General features: G+C 36.6%; 1 protein-coding gene across 18 annotated transcripts in view; it reads left to right on the top strand.

Moving 5' to 3' along the window:
- Positions 1–12,420, top strand: part of MYCBP2 (MYC binding protein 2) — a 218,533-nt gene that overhangs the window by 125,930 nt on the left and 80,183 nt on the right. For all 18 annotated transcript variants that reach the window (XM_067293019.1, XM_067292987.1, XM_067293046.1 and 15 more), the window contains 6 exons: positions 331–503; positions 845–989; positions 2,934–3,146; positions 7,201–7,256; positions 7,728–7,843; positions 12,155–12,252. In XM_067293019.1, the coding sequence (XP_067149120.1) occupies positions 331–503; positions 845–989; positions 2,934–3,146; positions 7,201–7,256; positions 7,728–7,843; positions 12,155–12,252 (801 nt within the window). The remainder of the gene's footprint in view (positions 1–330; positions 504–844; positions 990–2,933; positions 3,147–7,200; positions 7,257–7,727; positions 7,844–12,154; positions 12,253–12,420) is intronic.

Genomic DNA, 12,420 nt, shown 5'->3' with positions numbered 1-12,420 from the left:
TTCCAGAAATCCCTCTTCAACTCAAGCTCATTTAATCTCTGTTGACACAAATTATTGATGTTTCCTAGACTAAGTGGACAATACCAGAGGAAATAGGAACAGACATTGGGGGATTTTTTGTGTTTTTGTTTTGTTTTGTTTTGTTTTGTTTTGTTTTTTACTTTCATCAAGGCAAAGTTTATACACTCTTCTACTGGAATGGTTTCCAATCCCCCAAACGTCTTTGCCCATGTTGTCATATTATGGGAAAGCATCTGTGTATAAGATACTGAAAATGCTGTTTTATTACCTTCCTTTCCCCTTCCCCCTCCCCCTCTTCTCCCCACAAAGGTGTGCAAATCTCACTCTGGCATTCTTGGTAAAGGCTTGGCACTATCTCACTCACCTACCATATTAGAAGCTCTTGAAGGAAACCTTCCACTGCAGGTGCAAAGCAATGAGCAGTCATTTCTGGAGGACTTCATTGCCTGTGTACTGGGATCAAGTGGAGGACGACTTGCAAGGTAACAATTTGTGTGCTGCATGAATAAACCCGTTACTTCATGGTTTTAATGTGTAAATTTTGTATCAAAATAGAAAAAGTTTAGTTAGGTGTTAAATTTTAAATACTGCACTGTTGCTCATCCTAAACAACTAGCTATGTAATTTTACTAATTATGTCAAATACTAATTAAGTAAAGCTATTTGGCCATATTGTTTCTATTAATATGTTAGGGAAAAGCACTGAAGTGTTCAGACCTTCTGCATCTTTTCTTAGACAAAGGTCATGTTTGTATAGACTATGAATTTTTCCTTTTTTGTGGCTAGAAGAGATTTTAATACTAAGTGTTTCTCTTTGCTGTAGATGGCTTCAGCCAGATTCATATGCTGATCCTCAAAAAACATCTTTGATTTTAAATAAGGATGACATTCGATGTGGCTGGCCAACTGTCATTACAGTACAAACAAAAGACCAGTATGGGGATGTTGTTCATGTTCCTAATATGAAGGTAATTAGAATAATCTTGTCTGTTCTTATACTTCGTCATGCCTTCTTTTAATAATAATTTATTGAATTAATTTTTAGTATTGTAGATATTCCACAGAATACTCTTGCAAACTGCAGAAAGTGGCATTCTTAAATTCAGTGTAGTCAGTTGAGACCTTCTTGCCTGTACATCCACAGAATTATCAAATTCTCTATTATGCTAACACCATTTCATGCAATCTGATTTTTAATGACATGTATACCTGTGGGAATAACCACCTATAGAATATATTTGATGATGATGATGATGATGTGTAAGATGATGAGAATCCATTTTTATTTGTAAGCCAGGAGAGCATGTAATAAATTGTAAACTGAGTAAACGTCATTGAAAAAAAAATGCGCGTTGCGGAACCATTTTAGAGTCACTTTATTTTAAGACTACAACTGCACTTCTCCCTTCCCCATTTCTGACATTTGGAAGTTCCTGTAGTCAATGAAATTTAAAAAATAACTGGCAAGGTCTAGAATTCTTGTTTTTTTGCCTTACCTTCTTTGGTTAATTACTGATCTTTATGGCTGTTGAAGTGCTGGAAAGGAAGTGTTCCTGACAGCCTCAGAGAGAACCTGCAAACCCTTGCAGGCTTCTTTGGGGTAAAACCTATGGGATCCGTATAAAAATTGGTTACTTGATTTGATGTAATGAAGTATTCAAAAAAAAAAAAACAATTTGAACACCAAATGCTATTCACATAGTTTTAATAAATTAGTTTTCATCTACATTTTAGATTCCACTATTACTCTGGAGTAGTACAGATATTTTTAAGACTCGGCTTTGCTCAAGCCCAGAAATAAATGAAGTACCTTATAACAAGATACAAAGGCATAATTCCTGCCAAAAGAATTCTCAGATCTACTCTTTGTATGTGATGTGAGTTATCTTACAGTGGGCTGTAAGTTCATTAATGAACAGTGAGTTTATAACAATAACACGAGATTCTGGTTAGTCACAAACACAACTTGAGTGAAATTTAAATGTGTGATTATTGACTTAAATTCATAGTAGAGGAAGTAGAAAGGTGAGTAGTGATCCTATTCTGTCAATCAGGGAAAGGATTTATCATAATATACACATCAAAATAGTTGCTGTTTTTTATTTAATGACTATTTTTCTACATTATGGTATTAAAGTAGCAGAAATATTAATTTAATCATTCCTTTAGATTCATTCAGCATGTGATGTACTGATTTAACTTCTAGTAAATTAAGTTAAATTCTGGTTAACAGCATTAGAAATCTACAGGAATTAAACACACTTTATTGCCAATTTACAATGAGTAATGCATAAACTTACTTTCCAGACAGTTAGTCTGTTCTTCCTCAAAACTAAGTACAGCTGACTCTCTTTACCTGCAGTAATGGAGGTCTCCGGTACCTCAGGGGAAAAATCAAATAAAGGATGCATTAAAGAGCGCAATATAAAGGTACAGTAGGGTGGTTCTATGTAGAGCTAGTCAAGATCCGGTTTGGCCATTTCTAAGCCAGATCTAACAAGCCCTGGTGACTCTCTCTGAAACCTGTGCACTAATTTGGAAGGCTCTCTTCCGTATTTTGTAGCATTTCCTCTTGTAGGAAAACTTAGCTGGGCATGCCAGAATACATGTTGTTTTCTAGAGAGTGCTTTGGGACAGGCATAATTGACACAAAATTAGAACTTAGCCCTGCTGGCCCTTACTGATCATGTACAAAGTCGCTTGAATGCTTCCCTCCTGTGCTTCTCAAGTTCTGCGCTGAGATGGTTTACTTGGTTTTGCAAAGAGTTAAGTGTAGACCCATAGGTTTCTGTCACGACTGGATTTATAGCGAACACTTTAGCCACTCTGTCACTGTACCTTCTCAGATGTAAAGGAAGGTGTGGGTGTGTTTTCTCCCTAAATCATCTTCTGTGTTACACATCTTATTGCAGGTAGAGGTCAAAGCTATTCCTGTTTCTCAGAAAAAAACATCTTTGCAACAAGAACAAGTTAAAAAGGTGCAACGAATACCAGGGAGTCCTGCAACAGCTGCTTCCCCTAGCACTGATATGACCTTTGGAGGACTTCCTTCACCAAAACTTGACTCTTCTTATGAACCAATGATCGTAAAAGAAGCTCGATATATTGCTATTACAATGATGAAGGTAAACTACTGTCATTTGTGCAATGTAGCTGTAAAATACAGTATTCTAAGTGGGTATGAAGTTGTGAAGAGGGAAGGAAAAAAGTATACTTCAATTTGGATTATATTTATTAAGTTCAGGAGAAAACTATGTGTATCAAAAGGGGCCAATTGCCTAAACTATAAACAGTTATGAGGCCGGGCTAGAATTTAAAAAGACAAGTTGTTTCTTTGATTGATTTTAGTTACACTGATTAACAAACTAGCCTGAGTTAGAGGGGAAAGGAAAACCTCTATTGAAATAGAAAAAAATATCAAACCTGTATACCCACATAGGGCTGGAGTGTTGATATGAATCTGTGTTATAAACTATAAGTGGTAAACATAGGAAAAAAATCTGAGCTCAGCACAGTAAAAAGATCATACAAATGAGTTCTGTGACAACTTTAGAAAATTAAAATATCACATATAGGAAAATATTAAACAGTATCTATTGAGATTAGCTATTGTCAAATGAGATAGCTCAGAGAGTTTGCAGGCAACAGTTTTTAAAGAGGTGGCAGGTGAAAACTGCACAGTTGGTATTGATTTGAATATGTGTTGGAATCTGTGGGGAAAATTATATATATGCAATATATCGATCCTATTAAGAGATGTGAGATTCCCCCCTCCCCGTATAACAAGGGGTTGGATAACTTAATAACATGATTAATCAGGAATTAGAGAAGAATAATACTTATTATAATCAATGGGTTTATGGGAAAAATGAGCAAACTATCATTTTTTAAAGGTTACAGACTTGTTCTCTACAGACGATAATGCTGGAGCAGCTATATATAAGGAGTTCAACTGGTTAGTAAATAGCAGCTTAATGGATCAGTGAAAGAAATGTGGAATCAACATGGTGTAAAACAAATGGTTTAAAAACTTGTTAAATCACTTGTCTGAAAATGTATTTACAAACACAGAATCTGTATCAGGGAGACAAGTGGATTTAATTTTGATTTTATTTGGGGTACTGGAAGGATCAGTTCTTAGTTCGATGCTACTTGATATATTTTCCAATGACTTGAGGAAAAAATATATTATTTACTGAAAGTTAAGCCCAGGTGGGTTTTCTAATCATCTTTATACACAGGCATACGCTGCTTCTTTTTTAGTAACAGGTATCAAACCTGCTTACACAGCTATTATGGTGACACACCTTGTAACACATTAGATAATCTGCCGTAATTGACTATGGAGCAAGTACAAGGTATCCAGGAATTCAGCTTCAGAATTGATGTACCCTTTGGGTGAGGAATGTTTGATATTAGCCAGTTAACTTGTAATCATCTTTAACTTACATCAGGCTAAAATAAAATGAAAATGCAAGTATTCATTGAAAGTTGTCTTAGTAGATAACAGTACAAATGTTTGTAAAGATGAAGAAGTAAAAGAAAATGACACACCTAGGTAAACACAAAAAGTGTCTCTCTCTATCTTGTTCAAGCATGCTTTACTTCTGTATTTAACACCTTTTTGTGGAGTCTTCCAGAGGTTCCCTCAAAATCAGTCTTTGCCTTCCAAAAACTTCAGCTAACTCTTTTTTTTTTTCCTTTCTTCAGCAGAGAGTTGATATTTTGCTATTATAGTAAGGACTGTCTGACCTTCTGGGAAATGCAATTATGTGTTATTACCTGCTGTTCTTGATTAGTTTCTTAACAACTTACTGATTCAAGAAAGTGTAGAAATTCTCTTCCACTTTCCTCCTTGCATTACTCAGCACACTCATTGCAGTGTAAAATGCAAACATTCACTGACCTTTCTGTTTTTTATCAACATGTATGTTGTATCAGTACTTGATGGAAACATCCAAATGTGATTAGAAACTGTAGTTTCTCACTGCTTTTGAATTAAATCATGACAGGCTTGGGGACTGATCCCCAAAACTATGTCTCTTACAGAGACTGTAATGCTTAACCTGTGTCAGGTGTGCTCAACTGTTTTATCCCATCTCTTTTCCCTCTTACTTTTGATGGAACATGGGAATCCGATAATTCAGCAGCCATTAAGGCCCGGAGATACCCTTGCTGAGGTACTTCCTGTGGTGCTGGGACTGCTATTATCGACTTTTCTGGGGCTTTTCAGTGAAGTCATTTCACAAGAAACTGTGAAAACAGGACAGGCTTTTCTCTAGTGGGAATCGACAGTATCACCTCTACTCACCTATGTTGGTGACTGTAGCATGAATTACTAGGCATTATGGGCCTTGTTTTTTCTGACATCATCTTCCTCCTCTTCAAATAGACATTTTAAAGATTGCTGTGGCCAGTCAAGACAGTGGTGTCTTGAATGCAGTTGTGCTGTAGAAAGCATACACTTATTGGCAGGTCATGAGACATAGGATGTTTCAGGAAGATAGGGAACTTTTTTTTTTGCCTGTTCTTACCTGTCTACACAGCTTGGTAAACAGAGTTTCAAGAGGGTCCTTTACTGATGAATCTAAAGATGTTTGATTGCCCTACATGAGTGAGTAGGGCTGTGCTCACTGCTGACATTTGCGATTTGCAAGGGTAGACTACAGAAAGTTTTGGAAAAGTCCTGGACCACAGAGAGCTCAAACTAGAAGCTCCAGAATCTCAGGGATTTTCAAATTTTGATGGACAGAGCCCAAATTATGTCAGAACCCAGGAAACTGTTTGCATTGCTTAATCTTTGAACTGTCTCTAATCCCATCTGCTGGGATTGAAATCTATCCTTTGCAACTGCTATCTTGTATACTTTATGCTTTCTGAATGCCATAGGGATTTTTCCCAGCTGTTTACTGGGATAGTTTCTAAATTTCACTTCAGCTATTTAATATTCTAGCAGTGTTCTCTAAACTTCTTACCCCCACGTCCAGAACATATGTATGTACTCTATATTTCAATTTACAGTGATTATTCAAAAGCTTCCTTTCTTTTTTGTTCTGTGAAACATCTTCAGATTATCATAATTTGTTTTATTTCTGAGTCTGTGGTTTCAGATTAGTTTAGGTTTATCTAAGAGCTCATCGGCTCTACAATAATCTGGTCCATCTTCTGGAAAGCATATATTTGGGCATCTAGACTGGGGATTAAAGTGGCATGAACTACTCACTTTTTTAAGGTTAGTTTTGTGCTGTCGTAACAGTTTAACTATAGACACTGGGGTGCTCATGGGAGGTTACAGAGAAGACAGAGTCACGCTCTTCTTGGAGGTGCACAGAGGAAGGATATGTGGCAGTGGACACAGTTTGTGAAAAGAGAAATTCCATTTAGATGTGAGGGGGAAAAGTCACAATGCAAGTAGTCAAACATTGAAACAGGATGCCCAGAGAGATTGTGGAATCTCTGTCCTTGGAGATACTCAAAACCTGACCGGATATGCCTCTGACCAAGCTGATCGAATTTGAATTTTGGATCTAACTTTGAGGGCGGCCCTAGTTTGAGCAGAGGGTTGAACTCGGTTACCTCCAGAGCTCTCGTCTAACATAAATTATTATATAATTCTATGATATGCACAATAGCGAGTGAAATCATGAGAGCAGAATTCTGGGATCATGCCAGCACAGACTTAGATTGACTTAAATTGTCATGGTGCTGTATCACTTAGATGCTCTATGGATATTTGTGACTTACAAGGAAGCTGAAATCTAGCTTATTAAATACAGCTCTCTAGAGGGAGATAAAAAGGATCCAAAGACTTTTTATTAAAATTAGATATAAAAGAATTCAAAGGCTATGACTGTATTAAGTAAACAATGCTTTTGTTAGCAATATATATCTTTCCTATATATATATATATATATAAAATATATATATATATTTATATATCATACCTAAATAATGGCAGTTTAAAGAGTTAGTGAAGGTATTTGTTCATGTATTTATTTATGTATGTTTGTTTCTCTTTTTGTGTTTTGGAACTGATTTCTGGTTCCCTGTGCAATGCTTCTGGTAAATGTAAAGTTAGATTTCTGTGTTTCGAGAAAATACGCCACTTTTATTTTTATTCATGATGGTGTTATAATTGATAACTGTTGATTTAATGTTTTTAATTTCATCTATTTATAGGCATATGAAAATTATTCTTTTGAAGAACTACGCTTTGCTTCACCAACCCCAAAGAGGTAAGCATTAAAAATTATTCCATAAAAGGGACTAAAGTTAAAATGTCCTGCCATTTCTGCTTATGCCCGGAGCCACAAGGCTTGGCTGCAGAGAAATCTTGGCTAAGTAAAAATCTGTGATGTATTTTCAACACTGAAAATTTTCCAATTTATATATCATTTTGTTTTCTTAAATCCAGAGATTCTTTTCAAAATCTTGCATTCTTAATTTTTCTAATGTTGATTGCTTATTTTTATTATCCACTTTCTGAATGTGATCTTTCATCATTTGCTATAAATACGTGTGACACAGAAGGTTGTATCTTTATAGGAAATAACTTGGGATTAGTACAGTTGGCAGGGGGAGACAAATGGTATTTAGATTTTCTGGAACAAAAAAAAATAGAATAGCTTTTAAATTAAGTATTACAGATGATTTTCAAGAAGCCAGTAATTGCTTAATGGTTTCAGTTCTGTTTTGTTTATGTCTAGACCCAGTGAAAACATGTTGATCAGAGTCAATAACGATGGTACATACTGTGCAAACTGGACTCCAGGAGCAGTTGGACTCTATACCATTCATGTTACTATAGATGGCATCGAAATAGGTACTTAATTTTAACTATACTTAAGCAGAAACTATTATTATATTGTGTGTCAGTAAATGCATAAGTTTCTCAGTGTTCATAATGTTTAATATTAAAGTTTGTAGCAAAACCTAGCACCCATATTTTGGCCCAAAAGTTTAATTCTCTCTTCTTTCTTAAGAGGAAAAAAAAATCACAACTATTTTCTCATTGAAATAAAGTCCTATTTGGAAAACGTGTATATAATGTGGTTAGACTACAAGAATAATAAAGTATCTTAATCCCTACTCTTCATGTTGCTTTGAGAGGTTTAGGACTGTAAGAAAAATGTCCTGTTTCAGCTGAGACTGGCTGGGATGTATAGTGGAAGGGAATAAAAACCTGAAGAACCTAAGAAAAGGGGAAATTGTTTCTGACCAAACAGGAGTAAATAGTGTCATGTGGAAATGTGGAAAATTGAGAAAGTGTGGTCTTAATTGAGACTCTTGAATATTTATACCAATTTTAAATGCTTTGTTTTTTTCCTTGCTTAAAATCTTTTAGCTGGCTTGCTGATCTTTGGGACTATAGTATGAGATACTATAAATGAAGTGGAAAGAATACCTGTCCAAAAAAACGCCTGTATCTGGAATCATATGTCAAAATTCAACATCTGAAATCGAAAAGTGAAAAGTCTCAGAATATGTTTCATGTTACCTGTAATATTACAAGTCTCACATAAACCTATTTTATGGAAGTCTTGTGCATGTTAAAAATAAAGAACTTGACTGTTACAGTCTTTGAGACTGTTAATCAAACAGAGATGAAAACAAACCAAACCTGACCTAAGCTGGTCCTGCTTTGAGTGGAGGAGGGAGGGCCTCCCAGAAGGGATTTGGACCTCTAAAGGCCACTTTCAACTTAAGTTATTCTGTTTCTCTTCTGTGATCCCATATCACCTATTCATAAATACTAGGTAAATCCCCCCAAAATGCATTTTGGAGCAAAATATATATATATATTAGAAGTGCCAGAAGATTTCTTAAATCACAACGCAGCTTCCACTTTTCAATATTCTTTATGGCAGGTTCAGACTGAGACACCTCTAAGATGATCTACCAGGACTTCTGAATGGGCTAAAAGGCTATCACTTGTTTTAGACCTAGCCTACAAACACCAAGCTTTTGGGGGGTTGGGATTTCCTCACTGGGGACTTTATCTCAAATGTGAATAGGAAACAAAACCTTTGGCTTCAGAGTGGGCATAGCAGCTAGGTCAGTATTGTCAGGGTCAAGACAGAGGAAATGACAACCCATAGTGGATGTGGATAATGGGGTTTATTTAAAAACCAGCACGATTAGAGCTTTTATCCTACTTAGTTATTTCACAGGTTCACTCCCTCCCTCCCTCCTACCTCAGGAGGCACGTCGGTGCTGGCCCGGGAGGGTCAGACAGTCATGTTGGTTTGCACTGTGCAGCTGCTTGCAGTTAGCTGGCTCAGAGGGTACTGGCCAAGGTCCCTGGGCATCCCCTGGCATTTGTCTCTTCACAGCTCTCTGATCCCCAGGACCTTCCCCCACTTCCAGGATCCTGCCTCCAGTCAGGATCTTCACCCTCTTCTTTCCATGCCCTCTTCTCTCTGAGACCCTCCTGCTTTCCAAGAATCCTTCTTTTTGACCTACTACTCTTTCTGGAACCCCAAGCCCTCAGTTTTCCCAATCTAAATTGTCTATGTGCAGAAGCACAACATGTGATTAGTCTCCTAATTGGAAGATTCAGGACATGCCGCTTTTGTTTAGTCCATGAGTTATCAAAATTTACAACCAGCCCATATCAGTTGCAGCTAGCAAGTAGTGGGCTTGTGGTTATGTGTTCAAAAGTTTCATTTCAGACAATAATCCATCAGCATACACACATGCACGCCTACACCTACCCACACCCAATTATCTGCTACCTGCTAGCATTCATGCTTTAAGCTATTTTTTTGCCTATGACATTCCACCCCAGGCTTCTGCATCTAAACTATTTAGATATTATTATTGTAATGATGTAGAGTCATTTGGTTAACAAAGTGTGGATGTCACTCAGGCTTGGACATACTGTTATGCTTGGATTATTAATTCAGTTCCAGATGGAAGAAGGTAGCAATACTTTTGGCATCAATTTTATGGAGTGATACTTTGCATATGGAATTTGTAGTTTGATTTGTTAATTTACCTGATGTAATTTATTAAGCAGTACTTCAGATCTAGAGTTGAGGGTTGTATTTTTCATTCTCAGTATTTTTATGAGGCCCTTCCATCTGGATAGTGCTTTTGGGTGGGCTTCAGTCTGTGATTTTGTACCCCTCAGGCTGTGTTGACCCACTGTAATGGGGTCCACACAGTTAATAGGATGACTGTACTGCAGTGTATCGAACCGTGTGCAAGTGCAGAACTTGGCAACATCTGCTCTTGCCTCACAGGTGTTCTGGAGCAGGTGTTGCAGTCAGCAGGAGGTGTACCGCATGTAAGCAGATAAAGGTAGACAATGCTTAATACAGTTAGTATAAACAACATTACAGCTGAGTGCTTTTTCATGTCTAGCAGTTCTGCAGCCTTGAGGGTACAATTCCAAGAGTAACCTTTTCTTTTTAGATGTACTGTAGGCTCATGATTGGATGGTATTTGATTGATTATAACCTTGGTGGTTGATAACCCTCCTATGATTGTTTACTTGTTTACTCATTTTTTGACTGTTTTATCAAATCAGTCAAATCTCTTGTTAGTCTTAACAGGTAGTATGGTGAATAGGGTAGCAAAGATATTGAAGGCCTCATGGTTAGGCCCAGATCTCATAGGAGGGTTTATGTGAATTTGTCAGCAATTCATCTTTCTCAGTGCTGTGCAGCATCTTTTGTAAATACATAGTGATTCTCAGAAATACACACAAACACACATACAGATAGCCTTCATAGTTCAGCATCTATGAGACTGAAATAGGATAATCAATTTTCTGTATTACTTATAGAAGATAAGATTAATAAAAGATTGTTTTAATCATTATCTTTGTTCCCCAAGCTGAAACATTTTCCTTCATAGAGGCTTCTGATATACTCAGTCACATTTTCTCCAGTCCTTCGTCAGTTGGTTCCCTGTCTTTTCTTTAAATAAACAGACAAACTTTACACTTCAGTTTAAATCAGCAGTTGTTACATTTCTACATAGAGTTTACCATCGTTTTCTCTTTCTGCCTTTCCTTGAAAGGGAAGGTAGTAACACATTACTTAGGAACATGCATTGCATAGAGTCAACTTTTAGAAATACTAGAACACATCTGTTAAGCTTGGTTATTAGACAGGTGTGAGTATCCTCTAATACTTATTTATTCCATCTTACTTCGCTGTTACTCCTGTCCTGGTTCAGTCTTAATATCTTATCACTATCACCTCTTAAGCCTTTGGATACCTATGCTTAACTTGAGTACTGACAGCACTGATTTTCCCCTCTGTTTCAAATCTTTTATCTTCTTGGCACCCCTCCTAGATTCCTTCTGTTACTCACACATTTGTTTAGAAGAATATTACTGAAACCAACAATTTTATCGCTAGGTCTGGCTGCTTCTTTTCAAGTTGCTGCTCTTCGAAGATCACCCTTTAAAATGAAACAAATAGACTTACTAAGGTCACCAGGTTACTACAGTTTGGCTTTAATCGTGACTGCTGAAATAATTTCTCTTAAGATTACCCAATGTTATATCCATCCGTTACTTAACTTTGAACTGTTTCTTTACATAGATTTTTCTTTATGTTCAGAGATTTTTTTGCTATGTCTTGGGATATTTTCCAGTCCATTCTGTTTTTATAACACTGTTGGTAAGATGCTGTCTCTTTACATTATAGGCCTTTTCTTGTTGTATAACTGTGCTTCTAAGGCTCTTACCTGTTTATTACATTCTTGTGATTAGCATCTGCAGCAGGACATCATGCATTAGCTATCATCTCTCCAGAAGCTTTGACTTGCACACCTTAAACATTTAACTCTTTGTTCACAGTTCCTTGAAACATTACCCCTGCAAATACCATTAGGATACAAAATTACCTGATTAATAGTGCTTGTGGGCATAATGCGTGACAGATATTTAAGAGGAACATTAAATGATGTATCTGTAAATTTCCTCCTGTGAAGATATAAATGTTGGGAAAGTAATACTTTTGCATTATTAAGCACCTGCATATGTTGCTTATGTGAGACAGATCAGTGAGTGGTTATTTTGTATGCTCTGAGTTATAGCGCAGATCAACTATAGTCACCATTTGACTGACATATCCCCTTATGATGATTTTTCTTAAACTCAGTGTTTGTTTGCTTATAGATGCTGGACTAGAAGTGAAAGTAAAAGATCCTCCAAAGGGAATGATACCACCTGGAACCCAACTTATTAAGCCAAAAGCAGAACCTCAGCCAAACAAGGTTTGGAGAATTAAAAAAATGTATATATTTTAGTAGTCTTTGGGTGGGATTTTATTGTTTAGTACATTCTTTATCATGTTATAGTGGTGCAGAACTTGAGGATATTTGTAGATCACTTTAATTTGCTGAATACACATAAAATGAAAGCTAGTCGTTCCGTTATCTTTC

Source organism: Apteryx mantelli, chromosome 1 (genome assembly GCF_036417845.1).
Source record: "Apteryx mantelli isolate bAptMan1 chromosome 1, bAptMan1.hap1, whole genome shotgun sequence".
NCBI classification, from domain to species: Eukaryota; Metazoa; Chordata; class Aves; order Apterygiformes; family Apterygidae; genus Apteryx; species Apteryx mantelli.
The sequence above is the reverse complement of the archived record's forward strand: the minus strand, read 5'-3'. Positions and strand labels throughout refer to the sequence as shown.